Source organism: Pseudonaja textilis, chromosome 1 (genome assembly GCF_049901715.1).
Source record: "Pseudonaja textilis isolate UNSWEBS1 chromosome 1, rPseTex1.2, whole genome shotgun sequence".
Classification (NCBI taxonomy): domain Eukaryota; kingdom Metazoa; phylum Chordata; class Lepidosauria; order Squamata; family Elapidae; genus Pseudonaja; species Pseudonaja textilis.
The window spans coordinates 37,845,753-37,867,008 of record NC_141990.1 but is presented as its reverse complement, the minus strand read 5'-3'; the positions used below and the strand labels follow the sequence as shown (position 1 = coordinate 37,867,008).

The 21,256-nt window shown below is 38.2% G+C and overlaps 1 protein-coding gene across 5 annotated transcripts in view; it reads left to right on the top strand.

Annotated features, from left to right (window-relative positions):
* Nucleotides 1-21,256, top strand: part of SLC8A1 (solute carrier family 8 member A1) — a 230,536-nt gene that overhangs the window by 175,187 nt on the left and 34,093 nt on the right. For 3 of the 5 annotated variants that reach the window (XM_087931455.1, XM_087931480.1, XM_087931462.1), the window contains exons 3-4: nt 15,673-15,779; nt 19,686-19,706. In XM_087931455.1, the coding sequence (XP_087787581.1) occupies nt 15,673-15,779; nt 19,686-19,706 (128 nt within the window). Of the gene's footprint in view, nt 1-15,672; nt 15,780-16,757; nt 16,862-19,685; nt 19,707-21,256 lie in introns of all 5 variants that reach the window. The other 2 variants (XM_087931476.1, XM_087931471.1) reach the window with 2 other exon arrangements.

Here is a 21,256-nt window from a genome sequence, read left to right as displayed (position 1 = left end):
GCTAAAATTAAAATATGCATCCACTTACCTTTTCAAGTAAGAGCATTTTGACTGGAGATATAACTCTATATCTCTGTTATCTCTGAGAAGCCAGTCATATAGAGCCCCTGATATCTTGCCATTTTTGTGAAACATAGATCAGTGCCATGTGTTGTGTTTTGAGCAACCTGGTGGAAACAAAAGCATAGGGGGGTATTGCATATTTATGTTCAAGTACCAAATATATCTTCTGCCTATAATCTCCTATAGTCCAAAATCCTTTACTGGCCTCAGGACTATCAGATGTTATCACTTGTTAAAAAGTGGGATGGGGGAAGAGGAACCTTTCCTAAAATGTGAACAATGCAGTGAAAGCTAGTGATGAAACATTTAAATGTATAAGACTGGGCTGCTACAATGTCACAAATATTTCTAAACTAGAGGCAGTAAGGGTAAGTTGTATGTGCTAGCACTATGTCATCTCCATGTCACCAAGGCTGCAGAAATAAGGATTGAGAATTTATTTATTTATTTATTTATTTATTTGTCAATCGCTTACAAGATAATAGATATAAGTATATACATAGATATGAATACATGAAATGGGTACATATAAGAAAAATAAAAGAAACAATAGGACAGGGACGGTAGGCACATTGATGCGCTTATGCACGCCCCCTACAGATCTCTTCGGAAAGGGGTGAGGTCAATAGTAGACAGTCTAAGGTTAAAATTTTTGGGGTTTGGGGAAGAAACCACAGAGTCAGGTAGAGTATTCCAGACATTGACCGCTCTGTTGCTGAAGTTTATTTCCTGCAATCAAGTTTGGTGTGGTTAATCTTGAGTTGGTATCTATTGTGTGCTCTTGTGTTGTTATGGTGGAAGCTGAAGTATTCATTGACAGGTAAGTCATTGCAATATATGATTTTATATACCATACTTAGATCAGACCGAAGACGGCATAATTCAAGATTTTCTAGGTCTAGAATTTCAAGTCTGGTGGCATAAGGTATTCTACAACGAGTAGAGGAGTGGAGAACTCTTCTTGTGAAATATTTGTGGACTTTCTCAACTGTGCTAATGTCAGATATGTAATGTGGGTTCCAGACTGATGAGCTGTATTCGAGTATTGGTCTAGCAAATGTTTTGTATGCTCTAGTTAGCAGTGTAATATTACCAGAGAAAAAGCTTTGTAGGATTAGGTTAACAACTCTTAATGCCTTTTTGGCTATGTAGTTACAATTGGCTCTAGCACTTAGATCATTAGAGATGAGTATTCCAAGGTCCTTTACAGAGCTTGGATCATCAACAAGGTCTTGACTATTCAGCTTGATTTTTTTTGTTTTTGCCAATATGTAAGACAGAGTATTTATTTGTTGAGATTTGAAGTTGCCATTTGTTTGACCATTCTGATACATAGTCAAGATCTTTTTGAAGGGTAGCAGTATTGTCTGTGGTATTGAACAGCTTTACATCATCAGCGAAAAGAATGCAGTTGCTCTTAATATGATCACAGAGGTCATTTATGTAAAGTATGAAGAGAGTTGGTCCTAGAACACTGCCTTGGGGGACACCACTATTGACAGGTGCAGAATTTGATAGGACACTCCCAATTTTGACCATTTGTTGTCTGTTTGACAGGAATGCTTCTATCCAGTTATGCAGTTGTTCAGAGATACCATAAGATTTTAGTTTTAGGAGTAGTTTGTCGTGTACCACTGAATCAAAGGCTTTACAGAAGTTTATGCAGATTGCATCTGTTGATTTGCCCTGATCTAGTTGTGTAGTCCATATGTTTTTGCAGTGTAAGAGTTGCAGGATAGATTTTTTTCTGAAACCAAATTGTTTATTGGAGAGTAGGTTGTTTGTTTCTAAGTGGGGGATGATGGATTGGTTAATAATTGATTCCATGACTTTACAGGTGACGCAGCATAAGGAGATTGGTCTGTAATTTTCAGCTAGGCTGGGATCTCCGTTTTTGAAGATGGGGATGACCATGGCTTGTGACCATAGGTTAGGGTTAGGGTTATGTACTGGTCAAGTGTTAAATAATGAATTCATCGCCACGTTACTTAAAAGATTAATTACATTATAATTTAATGGCACAATCTGTATAAACTGTGTAAAATTGGCCATGCTTCTGCTCACTTGTGCTGTAGAGGCTCATGATAATTCTGTATATGTAGAAATGATAACCTCAGAATACATAGTAGAGTAAGGACACACCTTGTTTTCTTGCTTTGAACAAAAAGTGCAAATGAAATAAGCTCTCCAGCATTAACTGCTTCCTGTCACATCCACTTCATCTCATCTGGTTCAGCTTCCAATTATTAGATCTAACAGATGCCTAACAGCTTGTTACAATTTAGACACTGGATAAATATACTGACAGCCTCTTCCACATCTGGTTATATCGATCAGATTGTCTCCACTTGAGAGGATACTCCACTCCCAGGGGGAAAACAGTGTAGAAAATAATTCCCTTAATATTGTTTGGGAAATTTACATTGACTTACCAATTTGTTTGTCCAGCATGCCAATCTTTGTGATTTGGTTCAGCAAACAATAAAAATATAATCTATCCATAAATCAAAAGTAGCCAAAAAGGAGATCCTTTCATCATGGTTCTTGCTATTCCATGTTCTTGTGAATTTATAATAACAGATCATCAGAGTTGGAAGGGACCTTATAGGTCACCTAGTCCAACCCACTGCCCAAGCAGAAGACCCTACACCATTTCTGACAAATAGCAGTCCAATCTCTTTTTGAAAGTCTCAAGTGATGACGCTCCCACAATTTCCGAAGGCAAGCTGTTCCATTGGTTGATTCCTCTCACTGTCAGAAAGTTTATCCTTATTTCCGGGCTAAATCTTTCCTCGTTCAGTTTCTATTTCCATCCATTATTCCTTGTCTGACCTACAGGCGCTTTAGAAAATAGCTTGACCCCCCACTTCCTCTCTGTGGCAGCCCCTCAAATATTGGAGGATTGCTATCATGTCTCCCCTCGTCCTTCTCTTTACTAGACTAGCCAAGCCCAGTTCCTATAACTGTTCTTCATATGTTTTAGTCTCCAGTCCCCTAATCATCCCGGTTGCTCTTCTCTGTAATTTTTCTAGAGTCTCAACATCTTTTTTATAATGTGGTGACCAAAACTGGATGCAGTACTCTAGGTGTGGTTACTAAGGCTTTATAGAGTGGTATTAATACCTCACTTGATCTCAATTGTATCCCTCTGTTAATGCAACTTAGGGTTGCATTAGCTTTTTTGGCTACTGCTGTGCACTGCTGGCTCATATTTAGCTGGTTGTCCACTAAGATTCCAAGATCCTTCTCACAGTTACTGCTATTATATTACACTTAATGTATAAGCAATTCATTTAAAATTATAGGACTTGGTGAAAATGATTGACTTTCACCTACTCAACACAAGGTAACTGTGATCCTGCAAGTAAAAAAATAAAAAAAAACAAATTGTCAGAAGCATCATGATCTTACGTCGTTTCAATTCTCAGCAAATCTAATTCCAATATGTGGATTCAGAAAACAGAAGCACATTTGCTGGAGGCTGCATGGATAAAATTGAATGAATGAATGAGTAAATAAATAAACAAACAAACAAATTTCTGTTTGTGGTTAGGCAAGTTTATGGCCTAACATGTGGTAATAATGTGCTTACTGAAAAGAATTCTAGGTCAGATGTATATGTATTACCAGAGTAGAGAAACAAGTATTTTGTTCATGAAGTGAACAGACTGCTTCTTTTACAGAGAAGCAATGTGAAGTAAAAATGTATTTAGAATTTTCATAAATTGTTTTTCTATTGCCTGAACCTTTGTCATGGTAATCTAAACACAATACAGATACAAATTCTAAGAAATGCAAAGCAAACCATTGCTTAAAATAAACTCAAACAATATTGAAATTCACCAAAGGCCATCAAAGAACATTTCCCACTCAATTTAAACTCTACAGGAATGAGTCAGCTTGGCCTTCCTCACCTGTAAATTCTATATTGTAATCAAAATGTTGATAAAGAAAAGTTTTTGATTCCTTTCTCACCTAACTTCTTTTAGGAAATGCAACTGGGCTTTTAAGGATAAAATAGATTCATATGTTAATCTCATTAGTAAAGAATTAAGAATCTATTAAGACTTCCCTTTTTTAATTTGAAGAACAAAGCTAGTGATATCTATGGAGATTCTCAGTCATCCAGGTCATGGTTCTCCCAAAGGTGCTTTTTTCAAGAGGCAACTGGACTTTCTGGTTTTTCTTTGAAGGCATTTCACTTCTCATCCAAGAAGCTTCTTCAGAGCTGAAGAAGCTTCTTGGATAAGAAGCAAAAACATCTTCAAAGAAAAACCAGGAAGTCAAGTTGCCTCTTGAAAAAAGCACCCTTGGGACAAAGCTGGTGATAATGGCTGAAAAAACACAGCACAGCTATAAACAGAACCATAATCCTTTCACTCACTATCTACTCTGTTTTCAGTGGCATAGAGGAAAATATTGAATGATGAACTGTTTCATATGAATAGAGCATTTCAATTCTCTTTTATATCATTACACAAATTCTCATATGGAAAGTCTAATTTTCCATAATGTTTAGCACCATTCTATTTGCTTCTTGTCAGATGAGCTTTTGAAGCACCATCAACATCTATAAGAACTTTTATTTGTCAAAACAATTTTAAGTAAAATATGATTATTCGTAAAAGATGAATGAATGAAACTATTGTCAAATGATTGATTAACATAATACATATTAATGTATTTAATACTTGATTGAAAATATGAGAATATATACAGTGTAATTATAATTGAAGACTACAAAATGGAAGCATAAAGATGGCTTGATGTTTTTATGTTTTGTTTGTCTATGTTTGTCTTAAAAACCAATACAAATTTTTTTAAAAAAGAACCTTTGAGTCAAAAGAGGATATTCAACTATTTCACAAGAAATGAATCAAGGATCTCTCTGTGTCTCTCTCCCACCCACTCACAAATCCTGGCTTCTTCAATTTAGTGCTTTCTAAATATATTGTGTGATCATTTCCAGTCACTGTTGCTATATTGTTTGATATATCATGAGAATCTCTTTCCATCAAATCTGGAAAGCAATGGCTTAAGAAAGATTATACAAGACCATCTCAAATAATGATACTGTAAAATTATAGAGGAATGTTATGTTGGCTTTTGAGACAAACCATTGTCACAAATATTTTGTATTGAAGTACTGTTGGTAGCTTCATAATATGGAAGAAGAAAATTACATATTTTGTACTTTCCTATAAAACATTTTATGGTCTGGAAAATGTGCGAGACAATAGTAACTTGGTTTTCGTCTTATTGTTCCTAATTAACAATATGCAGTTGCCTGGAAACAAAATTCAGTAACATGTGCTTGTTGTAAGCTATGTGGGTAAGAGGATGTTCTGCCCCCAATACTTCTATTCCTCTGAATATAGCTTCATTTGTAATTTCTGTCAAGAACATATGTCATCTTTGATTGTACATCAGTATGTGTGCATGTTATATGCTTCTCAGTTTTTAAATAAAATAATAGCATGCACCAATTGTAGAGTTCCTGCCCAGCTAATCATGATGTCAAAAATAAAATTAATTAGCAAATTACAAAATAAAATCCTTATAAACAAGATCTGTAATACTTCCTTCTGTTTTGCAGAATATCTCACTGGCTAGTTATAATGAGTTGATAAAAGCATTTTTAAAAACTTTATTAATTTTACTTTCCTAAATTTGCACAGTAGTAATATTTTGTTCTGACCAGGATTAGGGTTAGAATTGTCCTATTCAAAAAAATAACCCTAAGATCACAGTGTTGCTGATTATCCTCCCCCCTCCTGTGGATACTACTTGTTCAGATTATAACAAAAAACAGCAATGCAAAAGTAAGCTCTTCCCTGGACTTTCCAATATGACTTGGAAATGTTAGGCATCAAAACTTTCCAAGCATCTGATTTACTACTGATCTACAGTCTTCTCCCATGAGCTGTTCAGAGCATGATGGGAGGTGCTTCAGTCCCTTCTAGGAAGGCTGGGCTTAAACTTGAGGACACTCCTCCTCCTCCACGAGACTCCTCCTTAGCGTCCCCAGTTTTAGCTCAGCCTTTCTTCAGACAGGTTGTGTTATTGTTTTCCTGGTCAGAACAGAACACTGGCGATTTAGCTGATTTATTTCTCAGGTCAGGTAATACCATAGTTTCTGTCACCAACCACCCCCTGGGAACCTCCAAAAGTCATTTCGCTCTTTGTTTTGTTTTGTTTTGTTTTGTTTTTACGTTTCAGCCTCCCAAGGCTAAAGCCTCATAAACGGGGAGGCTTATCTTTCCAATCTCCCCTGAGGCTAAAAGCTTCTCCTTTCAGAGACATGCTGCCTTAAACTTCTAAACAAGGAGGCTTATCTCTCCGATCTCCCAGCCGGCTGAGTAAATGCTCTGTCCCTTCGAAGTTTGAAGCTTCCATTTAAAAGTGCAGCCTTTTTTCCTTTTTATTACGAGGCTTTCCCCGCAGAACACCTCAGGGCACGGAATTAGCCCCTGCACCTTCCCGCTGAGCGGTTTTGCTTTCAGCAGGCCGGGCGGTGATAGCTGCTTTCATTTTCATTCTGCCACGAGGCAGCCAGCATTTTAAAGGCTGCGTGGTTAAATTTGCTGAGTATCTGTTTCTGTCTGTGAGGAAAGTTTCCCAACAAGGTTTCCTTTCTTGGGGACCTGGGAAGGGGGAGTCCCTGCCACCAGTCCACTGGATGATAGAGAACTTGAACTGCTGGATTCCACAGGCAATAAGTGCAGCTAAACTGATCTAATTATCAGTTACAGACCTCTGTGCCCTCATATAGGTGCCAGGTCTGGAGGGGGGTGTTCTGGTCTCCATATTTGATATTACAAGTACTTTATTCAAAAATTGACTTGATTGACTTAAATTCTACAAATTTTTAAGTTATTAAAATATAGATAAATAGATAACAAAGCAAAACAGAACAAGGAGACACATTTGCTAAAGGCATCGGGGAGGTTATTCCAGGATTCCCTTAAGGGAGCAGGCCCCTAGGTGTTCCAGCCACCTAATTTCATAGCCTCTTTCCATTGCTAATCTATCAAAGGCATTACCATGGCCAGCAACTACAACTCTAGATCTAGACTAACTGCTAAAAATAGAGATAAGTCCATGGAGCCCCAAAATACCTCTAAGGCAGCAGAGAAAGATGCACGCAGACACCATCAGGCATTAGAAAGGCAGGTGGAAAAACGTACATGAGCAACTGTACAACTCACCTCTTCACCACTCATCATACCCTCTACCTCACAGGCCCAGAACCTTCTAACCACCCCTCTGGATTTATCCAGAAGGAACAATATATCAATACAACTTCCCCAGGAGGCTCTTTCTAATATTCTGTCCCCAAGGAGTGTCCCAGAGGCAACATTCATGCCAACTGCAGCTGGCTCAGACAAAAGGAAATCCCTGCCAACATGAGTGCATGGATGGAGCCAGCTATCCAGAAGGGCATATCAGCAGGCGTCCAACAGGCTATTCAGGCAAGATGAACACCATCAGCTTCGGTTTGCAGATCTCTTTCTGAACAATCTCTGGGCATCACGGATCCACATCTTTATAAGGTACCCCCCCCCCGGTAGATCTATCATTGCCCACTGTCAGACACCCTCAGTACACACAGGATATGGGAGATCAAGGGGATCCAATGGATCAAATGTAGGAGGGGTCGGTACACACCACTGACCAGGTATTGTCACAGGTGGATCCGCTATAAAGGGGGGATGTCTGATGACAAAGGCCTCTCACCTGACCTCCCCTTACAGGATTATTCCTCCCACAATTATTTAAATTCCTGCTGTTTAAGGTCAAGAACACCGCACGGCTGGATAATACAGGTACCCCTCCCTAACCCTAACCCACCAAATACTCCAGGGGAAGCAGAGGATCTCATATTCTCTCAACCAGTCACTGAGGCAGAGGTTATCCCTGTGCCACACATGTTTTCCAATTTAGTACAAAAACAATGGGCTGCAGCAGCCTCATATCCCGCTATTTGGCACCCGAGTTCTCTAAATTTTTAAACACTCCGGAAATGGACGAGTATATAATTGCGCTTGCATCTTCCTCAGCCATCCCAAGTGAAGCTGAAGAGGCTCTCAAGCCTGAGGAAAAGAGGGCAGAACTAGCCCTCCACAGAGCACACGTCTCGGATGCATGGGCCATCAGAGCGGCCACAGCTGCCTCCTTTTTCACCAGATCATCTCTCAGATGGCTTCGCCACCTGAGGGATACCATTCCAGCCTCAAACATTAGGGCACATCAAGATGTGGCTAAATTAATTGCCGGTGCAGAGTTTTCGGTAGACGCTACCTTCAATGTAGTTACATTTTCCTCTTGGGCCATTGCCTCCCAAATTGCGGCTAGAAGGTTACTTTGGCTCAGGCATTGGCAGGCAGACATCAAGCACAAGTGGAGCCTTGCCTCAGCTCCCATCTTGGAGAATAAACTATTTGGCAGTGCGCTTGAACCCTCCCTAATTGAAACCAGAACCAAAAAGAGAATTCTTCCCTCTCTTTTTCGTCAATCAGAGTCCAGATCACCACAGCCCTTTCGTATGGGTTCCTTTCACCCCTTCTACCAACCTTACTATCCAAGATTTCAAAGACAGCCTGGATTCAGTCAACAGACAGATAGAATTGAACCTGAGGACAGATATAGAAGGGGACTCCATCCTAGGAGACAATTTTGAGGAACAGGATCTTGGCCCTTCTGCAGGTCAAAGTAACAACCACATTGAGATTCCCATTGGCGGTCACCTAAAAAGGTTTGCCAACCAATGGGACTCCTCTACCACTGACGCATGGGTCAGGAACACAGTACGATTTGGTCTGGCACTGGAGTTCAGCTCCACCCCCCCTGGATTTTTTTATGAAGTCCCCAATTTCTAGGGACGCAAAAAAAAAAGGTTGCTCATAGACACAGCCATAGCACATCTACTAGAGATCCGGGCCATACAACCTGTCCCTTCTAATCAAAATGGTCTTGGTTTTTATTCGCACCTCCCTAAAAGTTCAGAGGGATGGAGGGCAATCCTGGACTTAAAACATCTAAACCAATATTTGGTTTACCAAAAATTTAAAATGACCACTCTCCAATCCATCTTACTCAGCATCAAAAAAAAAAACCCCGATATCCTTACCTCCATAGACCTCATGGAAGCTTACTTACATATCCCAATTAGGCCCTCACATTTCAAATTCCTTCATTTCTGTTACATCAACGTCCATTACGAATATATTGCTCTCCCATTTGGCCTAGCTTCAGCTCCCAGAACTTTTACAAAGGTCTTGGCTGCCTTGGCAGCATCACTCAGAGATAGGTCCATCCAACTTCAATGCTACTTGGATGATATTCTGGCATCTTCCATCAATCAAGCAAATTCAAACACTCAAACTGCAACAACATGGGTTCTCAATCAGTTGGTCAAAAAGTCATTTAACACCCTCTACTAGACACATTCACCTTGGTGCCATCATTGACACCCTGGAAGGCAAAGTTTTCCTCTCCCCTGACAGACAAGAAAGCATTAGTGATTTGGCTCAACAGAACTCTTAGGAAAGTACACCTATGTCTCATTTCTAAATTGCTAGAAAAAAATAATTTCTTATATTTCTATTATCCCTTGGACCCGGTTCCTTGCAAGAACCCTGCAATAGTTCCTGTTGCCATACTAACGTGCCGGGAGAGATGACGCCAAGACTTGCGTAAAAGTTCCATCAACCATTCTCAGGTCTCTACAATGGTGGACACAACCCGAAATCAACAAGGGATGCCCTTTCAAGGATCCACATAGGTCGATTGTTACAACAGATGCCAGTCTAGTAGGATGGGGGCCCCACTTCCAATCACATACAGCGCAAGGCCTTTGGACGGATTCAGAGAGGCACACAGTATCAACTGACTAGAACTGAGAGCAGTGTGCTTGGCACTTCGACACTTCCTCCCGCATCTCCATTGCAAATATGTGCTCGTCTTCACAGATAACATAACTACAAAGGCCCATATCAACAAACAAGGAGGCACTCATTCCAATCTACTAATGAGGGAAGCAGAAAGACTATTCCTGTGGGCCAAAATCCATTTTCTCTCTCTAAAGGCGGAGCACATATCTGGAGTAGCGAATGTACAAGCGGATTGGCTCAGCAGAGCCATGTTGGACCATTCAGACTGGCGTCTGGACCCCAAGATCTTTCTGGAGGCTACTCGGAGGTTGGCCCAACTGGTAGTCAACCTGTTTGCCTCCCCACTCAATGCACAGTTTCTCCGATTCATTTCTTGTTACCTATCGCAGGCGGCAGATGACGTGAATGCCCTCAGATGTCACTGGCCCACTGGACTGCTATGCGCCTTTCCTCCCCTCCCCGTGATCCCCAAATTGATTCAGAAGTTGCTGGAAGAAAAAAGCGGACCTGCTATTAGTGGGTCCTTTTTGGCCAAGGTGAGCATGGTTCGCGGAACTGAAGGACCTCTTGATGGTACCACTGTGGAGGATCCCATCATCAGTCATATTGCTGTCTCAGGGCCCAGTGCTACACCTGGACACCTGGGTGGCTAAACTTAGCCGTATGGAAGTTGAAGGACGATGTCTGAGAGATGAACACCTTTCTACTCAAGTTATTCGCACTATTCAGTCGGCTCGACGTCCTTCGATGAACTGAATCTATGAGGCCACCTGGTCTAGCTTCTGCCGTTGGTGTCAGAAGGTTCAGATCGACCCCACTTCCCCATCAGCAGCACAGTTATTAGAATTTTTACAGGAGGGCCTAAACAAAGGGTTACCACCCAATACTCTGTGGAGACAGGTGGCGTCCCTGGCTTCGGTCATATCTTGGGATGATCTTACCTCCATATCTCATCACCCTCGCATTTGCAGTTTTCTGTGCGGTGCCAAAAACTTGAGGCCCCCAGTAGTGCACCGATATCCAACTTGGGAGTTAAATAAGGTACTATTGGCCCTTACTACAGGTCCCTTCGAGCCACTAAGGACACGATGCTTTGATTTCTAACCTACGAAGTAGTTTTCCTGATAGCAATTACATCTGCCCGAAGAATCTCCGAACTAGCTGCATTATCAGTGCTCAAAGATCTCTGCATTTTCCATTTGGATAGAGTGGTTCTCAGACCAGATCCTTCCTTCATTCCAAAAGTTAATTTGGCATTCCATAGAGTTCAAGAGCTGGTGCTCCCAAATTTTTGCTCACGTCCATCACACAAGCTCGAACACCAATGGCACTGCTTGGAAGTAAGAAGAGCCTTACGCATCTACATAGAGTGCACGGTGCCCTCCAGAAAGACAGAAGCCCTCTTCGTGTCCTTTCAGCCTAACACCTTGGGGTGCAAGGTTTCACCCTCTACCATAGGTAGATGGCTAAGAGCCACCATCGCTAAGTCGTATGACTCTCACTTGATTCCAGTGTCCCAAGGCATTACCGTTCACTCCACTAGGAGTGCAGCCACCACAGCAGCATGGGCGACCCAAGCTACAATAGAGGAGATTTGCCGAGCTGCAACCTGGGCTTTTCCATCTTCATTTATTAGAAATTATAAAATTGACATATTTGCTTCTGCTGAGGCTTCATTTGGTAGGCGAGTTTTGCAGCAAGTTATTTCAGAGACAGTTAGGCCTGCAACCCAGAGAGAATCCCTCCCTTAGGACTGTGCCAAGCTTTGGTATGTCCCATCACTGCATGCTGTGAACAGCTCGTGGGAGAGAGGGCATTGGTACTTACCTGATACGCCCGTTCTCTGTGAGCTGTGAAGAGCATCCAGCCCCTCCCTTTTATTCCGTCTGGTAGGGGGTCTGTTCCGACCAGGGTTATTACATAGGCTTAAGCATATAGGGGATCAATACCTTGGCTTCGCAAAACTGGGACGCTAAGGAGGAGTCTTGTGGAGGAGGAGGAGTGTCCTCAAGTTTAAGCCCAGCCTTCCGAGAAGGGACTGAAGCACTTCCCATCACTGGATGCTCTTCACATCTCACAGAGAACAGGCGTATCAGGTAATTACCAACGCCCTTTTTCCATAAACACATACCAGAAGAACCATTAAAAATTTAGTTACAGATTTGTCATGAACACCGTGTAAAATTCTTCCTTTGGAGAAAAGGATAGTATTTGTGACTTAGACAAAATAGTGTTGTATGTGTAGTTCTAATCGATATTTATCATTCAGTTTTGACTAACTCTCAGTATTCCTTGAAGAATTCCATGGGAGACACAAATATCAAATTGTACTTCTGATTAAGAGAGACAAGTAAGAGAGGCACCCTACAGATTCTTATCTGTCTTTAATAATCCACATATGTTCCTGCCATCTCTTCGGAGTGTACCTCCCTATTTCTACCTCTCACTTCATAAACTGCCTCTAGTTCAGAAATTAGATCAAACATCTCTAATGATTTAATGATAACTGAAAATCTTCCCTGGATGAAAAGGAACCAAATTAATCATTGTTTACAAAAGAAAAAAAATGTTTTTTTGCAAAAAAAAAACATTCTTGCCATTTTCCTGTTGCCAGGAAAAGAAAAATCCATCCTTTGGCATTTCCAAGTGTGAAAAGTCTGACTGAGAACACAGCATTCTATGGATGTTTGTTGAAAAGCATTGTCTTTTTATAGAGGCTACTTTTTATAGACAATATTTGATGCCCAAATTTCGTGGATAGATGTGATATCATCCATCTGTTCTTTTGTGCTGTTTTACTTAATATTATCGGTCCTCTACTTAAATACATCCGAGGTTAACTTTAGGAGTTTAGAAACAGCTGCTTTTATTTACTTCAGCTTCCAGATGTCTTTTGTAGTTTGATGAATTTATCAAGCAAGGTCACTAACATCTATCATTTCAACAACCTTCAGGCAGTTCCACTGCTGTGTGTTACCACAACATGGAAATCAGTGCAAAGTGTATTTGTAAAAAACAAAACAAAACTGAGAATTAGCATTCCTGGTTCAAAGGAATGTTCAGTCACAAACTATTCTAAAATATTAACTGTACAAACATAGAAAACTGCCTTATATCAAATCACTCCATTGGTTTGTATATTGCCTCCCTCCCTAGAACAGGTAAGAAGGTAGAACCTGAAAGAGACAATAGAAGATAAGTGTAAATTTCTTAGGTTGTCCAAACTGAATTAAAAGTTTTTAAATACCATTGTGCTGAAATCTATATACATATATCAGCAATTCTCTCCTCCTCTACCACACTGTTTTTCAGTAATCACAAAATTTCCCTCGGATTGTTTCATATCAAAAGATATTAATCCCATTTTCACAATGTATTTATAAGCTTCCACCTGGCTTCACCTATGTATGTAAGCATATTCAATTTGCATATGCAATTTATAAATTAATAGCATAGGCTAAAATTGGAGTGTTGCAAGATAACTCATAGCATGATCTCCAGCAGACTGGCAAGCAGGGGGAAAACCCTGCTATTTAGAGAGTCCTAAGATCTGTGTAATTGATGAATGGATAGATCAATTGATTTGAGGGAATTGAATTTAAGCACTGAAATATGCACTCTGTGTGTGTGTGTGTGTGTGTGTGTGTGTGTGTGTGTGTGGTTTTTGAAATGAATATTTTGTTTTCCACTCTTGTTTTATTGTAAAGATATTTCATTTTCTAACCTATTAATGATATTGCTGTTTGTTGGGATTTTTTTTGTTTCCTGTAAAATAAATTTAATGACTTAACATGTTATAAGCCTTTGCAATTTCAACATGATGTTCAAATCTAGCCAATAAGCCGAGATATCTCAAGGAAAAAAAGGAAGATAACTTTTCATCTGTGTCGTATTTATGGGTTTTACTTTTCCCAGTCTTAGAAAATGTATTAAAATGGAAGAGCCATTCGCTATCATTTCTATTCAGCACTGCTCATTTTATATATTTTAATTTTCTTAGGAATATACATTATAATCCAAGGTAGTGGTAGTTAAAGCCTGCAGCTCCATATACAAACTTTTCTGTTTCTCTAAACTTTTCAAATGAATGTTAAATATAAACAACAGATATTAAATCTGTAAGTGGTAGCAGTCTTATTTATGGGGCATATAATAACATGTGTCCTCGTGTACAATATTTGAATGTGAAATGTCAGAACTGATTTCTTTAAACTAAAAGAATCACATTTACATGTAGAATCCAAGATTAATAGCATTTCAACCAGTAAATAAAAGCAGATGTAAATAAATTTGATATTGTATTCCATATGGCCACAAAAATAAAAATATAACTCAGATAAAATAAATGCAAAATATATTTCATAGCTCCAAGAAACTAATTCTAGTCAGGAAAGCTGTAGGAAAAGGAATGGGGCCAAATGAGTGTTGGGGAGGAGGACAGATAGGGCTTTGGGTAAAAGTTAGTATCCTGTAAGACAGCTTTGGATCTCTAGGGGTCACATTGGAAGACTGTCGTTCTTTTATATGGTTCCAGACACTAAAGATCCTGAGCTCTTTTACCACAAAGGTTAAAACTCAGCTCCCTTTTCAGCACTGGTTTTCCTTCATAGGTACAGTTATCTGTATGTTTGCATGTATGTGTTTACTAGAATTTTGTGTCTATTTACCTGGGAATAATTCCATTCATAATTGGGGGATTTACTTCTAAGAAAAGATACACAGCATTCTGGGACAGGTGTACACTCTTATGAACACTTACCTGATTGTGAGGCTCATTAACATCAAACTCCAACCTCTATGTGGACATCTTTGGGAATGCAGACCCTTGGTTTGGTTCCAACAAATAAGCTGTAGAGCTGTCAGGCAAAGCCCAACTATTCAATATTATTTCCAACGTAACACATTTTAATCTAGACAGAAAAATAATAGAAGTAATGTATTCCTAATAAAATGCTCTGTAAGAAGAGACATTTGTGCAGTAAATGTCTGCCTAGAAGCATCATTGGTTAAAGCAAGGATCTCGTGTTACTTAAAATGCTTTTAGAACAGCATTTTGAATAGTAGTTGCTAATATAAAAACTAGCAAGTGACTTGATATAATTATATAATTAATCAGAAAATATGGGACATTTCTATAACTAAAAAGTTGAAAAAGCTAATAGTTTGTGATATAAAGATATTACAGAATGATTTATTTTATTTATTGATAATACAATAACACAGACATACGGTTCTCGCCCCATAGTTTAAACATCACTAGGAAGAAGATATAGGTTAGCATTGGCCATCAGGATTAGATTCCTTTAAATAATGTAATAGTCATTCTTTCTTCTTAAAACAACTAAGAATCCTTAATACCATTCTAAGATTTTTATCAATGTACAATTCCCAAGCCAGTCCAGTTAAATTGGCTTTTGACTAACATGACCAACTTACTGTGTCAACATGTCCTAGGAAGAGAACAAATAATATACTTGCAGAGACTTGATAACATTTTAAAAATGTGGCCTTCACAAAGACAGTTGTGATCTTAGGCAATTTTGTAAACATTATCATAGAAACATTTTATCTTAGGTTCACAGCATTGTAAAATATCCTTTAATCTCTTTAATTTTTTCTCCTTTCCTCTTACAGCTTTGTCCTTCCTCTACATTTGCTGTCTTCCCATTTTCTTCTTCCTCCCTTATTCTCGAATCTCTATTCTTCTCTGTTGCAGCAAAACGATATCTATCAAAGTAATTGATGATGAGGAGTATGAGAAAAACAAGACCTTCTACGTTGAAATTGGGGAGCCCCGTCTGGTGGAGATGAGTGAAAAGAAAGGTGGGGGATCGGCTATATGGGGCTGAGCCCTACCTGTATGCACTTGTCTTGATCACTCATGGATGCCTGGCACATCCCAATTCATAATTGTCAAAACACACATTCCCATTATCTATGTGAAAGGGCAGAGAGCTGAGTCACTGACCAGAAGTGTCATTGCTAGGTTATCCTAAATTCCATTTGTTGTCAAATTTAGGCATAGTTTTAGCCAGAGAGGAATCTAATTAAACCATCATACTCTCTGTCATACAAAACTATCGTTATCTAATCTATCTTCTACATTATTTCAAGTACAATTGAAACAAAAACAGTTTGCTTTTGATTCAGTGCCGTATAGTGGAAAGAAAACTAAAAAAAAAAGAGGCTCAGATTCAAATCACTCTTGCTTACTTTGGCAAGTAAGGTTAGATCCTTCTTTTTTCAAGTGAGGCCAAACATACATTGACTATGGGAGAGGAAGGTATGCTTTCAGGTGCTGTGATGCATTCAAATATACCACAGGCAAAGTCTGCCTCTCAGTTTGATGCACATAACCACATGTATTCATTCTTCATAAAATGCCTGCCTGAAAAAGAGTGTGTCCCATTGTGAAGTTACTTCGTAAGATAATTGTAATAAAATATGTTCATTAGCTATTGAGATACAGTGAATTGGAATGAAGCAAATGAATGGTCAAAAGCAAATCCATTGTCTTTCAAAGCAATTTAACAACTCCACACTTGCTTTTCATGCCCATATCAATACAGTTCCAGTATTAAATTCTTTAGATGTACTTAACTATATTTTATCACCAAGAAAGTTTCCAGAACAGAGGCTTTCTGCTCTCTTACATACATAAAAATAAGGATGTGTTGATCAGAGGTCCCCCCATTATCATCACCATCAACCACCATCTCAGCTGGGTCAAACTTAAAGCATGTGTGTGCGTGTGTGTGTAACACCAACCATTTGTTTTGCCTTTGTCTTGTGTTCCCACAGGAAATGCATTACCCTTAGAATACTTGACCGTGAGGAATATGAGAAAGAGTGCAGTTTCTTCCTTGTGCTTGAGGAACCAATATGGATACGAAGAAGAATGAAAGGTGTGAGAGTAAACCCAGGCACCTTACAAGAAACTGGGACCATTCCCTGTGTGTGTCTCCCTCCTCTCACAACTTTCTTACTCAGCTTCCACTTAATGTGTCATGACCTCTGTCAAGCTTAGCAGTTTTAATTTTGCATCTATCTCTTTCTCTTTTTTAAAAAAATAAGTCTTGATGATTATTATGATCCACTTAAATGTACCATGTAAATTATTTATATAATACATCCTGTGATATGGATGCAATAAAATCCAAATATTATGACCACTGCAGTTTTGTTTCTCAAAGGGCAGATTCTTTAGTGTCCTTTTAATTATTCCACCAAATTATATCTCATTTGCAAACAACAGGTTAAAATATCCATGCATAATGAAATAGTTGTATCATATACTATATGCAGTAGACTTGTACCTTTACTTCAGGTTTGTGCACACCTATACATCAATAAGTTTGTCTCAGCCAGTCCTTGAGTATTGAAGATTCAGTCCCCTCTCCAGGATATTTCTTCATTAAATGTTTAGGCCTTTTTTAAAAATATATATATAAATCTCTCCCAATGTTCTGGAAATAGAGAGAATTCAATGCAATTAAAAATAACACAAACAAATAAATTATACAACAATTTAATATTATTAAGGTGATTTTATTTATCTGAAGCACTACTAGTCTACATTTCAATTACAAAGTCTCCCAGAGAACTTTACAGGTCAATCAAACCAGCTGGTTTCATATTAAATATGAAACCAGCAATTCCAAGGCTCTTCCCCCACCTCCACTAAATTTTCTCCTTTTCCTTGAGGTGAATGAATTCTTACTCAATTTTTGGTTGCAGTCCAGTGTTAACAGATGAGATATAGAACCCAGTCCAAAACAAATTTTGATACAGAGCCTAAATACATTGTGTAGTTTAACAGAAGTTGCATGATGGTCCTCTCAGAACAGGCCATGATGGAAAGGAGAATAATGATTGATGTAACAGATGTATTTATCTTTAACTTATATCAGTTGATATTGTGTTTTAAATATTTCCTTTCCCCATTGTCTATTCCTTGAGAACTGCAACATTTGTTGCAGATATTCTGTAAACACTTCACATTTAATGTGAGCGTATAAGGCAGAAATATAAATTTATTTTCACTCTTTGTCCACTTTGCTAAGGACAGAACCCAACTGAGTTGCCTGCTACCTTAACTTGTGAGTAGATAAAAATAGTGAAATAGGTATGTCCATTCTATCTGCAGTATTACAAGGAAGGCTATGTTACAAGTATGCCCCAGTGTATATATTGATGTGCAACATAGATTTCTCATCTAGTGAAGTTCATTCAAAGAAATCTATGTAACTGTAACTGGATCTCTTCACATAAGGTTTTTTAAAAAAATATTCTATAGCATAACAAGCTCTACAGGTAAATACTATGAGCAAAATGCAGATTTAAAAAATGTTGAGACTGGTTCCTGAACAAACATTTAATGGTAAGAACAAAAAAACATGCTAACTGCTCCCAAAATATCCCTTGCATATTTTGCAAGAAATCAATTTCTTATTTTAAAAATCATATTTTAAATGAACAAAAGCAGAAGTTATCTTGCTTTGGCTAAAGAAAATAGCTATCTATATGTAGTATTCATAATATATCCTAAAGAATTGGGCTTGCAGTTTCCAGATTAAATGGAAGCATTGATGCTGAAAATTCAATAGGCTCTCTCTACAAAATGCATCTTAAATTATGGAATAGATCTCCCTAGAATAGTTTGAAAAACACTCCCAAACCCAACCTTCCAGGTAGTGGTTGCAGATGGTAGCTGCATATAGTCAGTACACTGAAGCTGGTATAACCATTGGAAAGAAATCACCTGTTAACTTAGTTTCAACTGACTTAAAAGCTACAATTTGTCTCCAGGTATAGAAGTACACCACATGTTCATATACAAGTGACTATATTTGAAAAACTGGAATGATTATAAGTGCTTTAAATCAATAGCACAATTTAGTTTGAAATATTTGCTTGTCATCTAGGGATGCTTTCAAGCATATTAGAGAATATATGTTCAATCTTTTTCTCTAACCAAAGCAGAAGACAAGAGCAAGCGTTTATCAATCAAAATACTTACATTATTTCACATTCTCATTACATTCCTAGTGCAACCCTCCAACTGTAGCTGTGTCCTTAGGCAGAAGCCCCTACCTTCTGTACTAAAGCTACCAGATCTAGGGTTCAAAAATTCAGACCATTAAATAGCAGCAAATCACTATAGAGAAACCTAGCCAATTCTAGTTAATCTGGATTTTTCAGCCTACATATAGCCCTATTCATTACAACCAAAATCTTCCCCTTGTTAATGCAAGATGCACCAAGAAAGGATAAAGGCAGATACAGAGCATTATAATTCCAGGTATAGGAATGACTTGATTGGCCTTTTAAAAAAGGTGGGGGGAGGCACAAGTGCTCACATATATCCATTGTGACATATTATTTCCTCAATCTCTGGCAGAACTGTTAATGAAGCAAAATTAAGATCTTCACATATATCCAAGAATATGATCTAAAAGTTGGGAACCTTGATTGAATTAAAGATTTGTCTGTTACACAAAACATAACAGTGCATTTAATATTTTCCCACAATTTCACAGCTTATCTCCATGAAACGTGTCTTTTCCATTATTTCTCATGCTATTTTTCTTTGTAGTAATGGTATCCTGTAGCTTTGCAGATCTGTGCTTTCTGGCCTCCTGGATCTGAGGCTTTTCTGTGGATGTCTTCTTTACTTTCATTGCTCATTTTTTTTTCTTCTGTATTTGTCCTTCTGTGTCTTCTCCACAGCCCTGTTGTTGAATGAGCTTGGTAAGCACTGCATTTCTTGCATTTCTTTTCCATATGGGGGAGTCAATCAATGTATTTTATGTAAATTATTTTTTCAATTTATTTCATGCTTTATTTTTCTCAAAATATTCAAGGAAGCTGTCCTCTTATTATTAAAAATGATTTATGTCAGTCATTGAATATCAGTTTGTGCTTAAATTCATTCTCCACATATACTGGCTTGAACATGATCCTTCAGATTCAGTGTGTCTTTGGCCAAAATTAAGATAGGAAAGAACTAATAAAAAATAGAAGATTCTTCATGATATTTGACCATAAGTTTTTACCCCAAAGCTTGTTACCAGAGCATAAATTAATCAGGTCAAGATTCACATTGTATTCAGTCTTTCCTTTGGTATGTTAATGAATAGCAAACATCACTTTTTATTTGTCTTAAGGTTTGCAGCATGACATAATAGGTTCCCTTTTAAGCATTCCCTTTAAAATTGCTTTCGCCAGCTTAGTGTCAATATTTTGGATTACAACCTCCATAATTTTTAACCATATAACCTTGTTTATCCATGGCTATGTTGCAATCCTTGATGACACTAAAGAGCCACTTTTTTCAAGGAAAAGTCATTTCTGAATGTCTTTGGGACCTGCTATAGAAATAGTTCAAAAGACAATTAGCTTTTTTATGATCAGACAATTATTTCTTTTAGTAAATGAAAGTGAGAAATTCTGATCTCTTTGGGATTTTTGCAACTGGATTTCAAGTATTTTCACATTCTAAATTCGACTTTTCAGAAACAATTTGGTCTTTCTTAGACAACCTCATAAAGGACACACATTTATCACGAAGAGTAATGTGTTCCTATATTCAGCCAAAATAAATGAAGCTTGACAAAAACAGCTCTCATCCCTCCCTGTGACATTCATATAAGATAGATTTCCATACAATTCTACCTTTCTTCATAAATAAACTTTAAACAAATTGAAACAAAGGATAAACCAGGTTTTATTTGGAAACTAGGCTCATTCAATATGTACAACTTTCTTATACCAGCCTTCTCCAAGCTGCCAACCTTCAGTTATATATAAAACCAATAGCCATAAATCTATTTTGGCTGGCAATTACAGCAGCTAAGTCCATCACAAATGGACAGGTTCAGTTGAGAAAGACAATCTTACGACCCTAGCACAGCCAGATATTTTCCTGAGTTTATGTATCACGGGCCTGTTCTTTTTACTGTATTGGAGTCAGATCACGTATTCATTCTCTTGAGAGAGAACAACAAAAGTAGGCCTCAGACATGCATATCCATCCCAGAAGGAGCTGCTTCGTACAGTTGGATAGACATTATGACAACCAAATGTGAAGGAATCAAGAAAGTTTGGCATAATGCTTTAGGAAAAATGGAATATGTAACAGATGGTATATTATTAAATGTTAACATCAGATCATATGGAGGCTTTTAGACATATTCTATATTTTATCCCCACTGTCAGAAATCCTTTTTCTTTTGAGATCTCAGGACTGGCTTCTGCACCAAACATCTTCTAGGTGTACTGGATTGTAGCATCACCTCCAA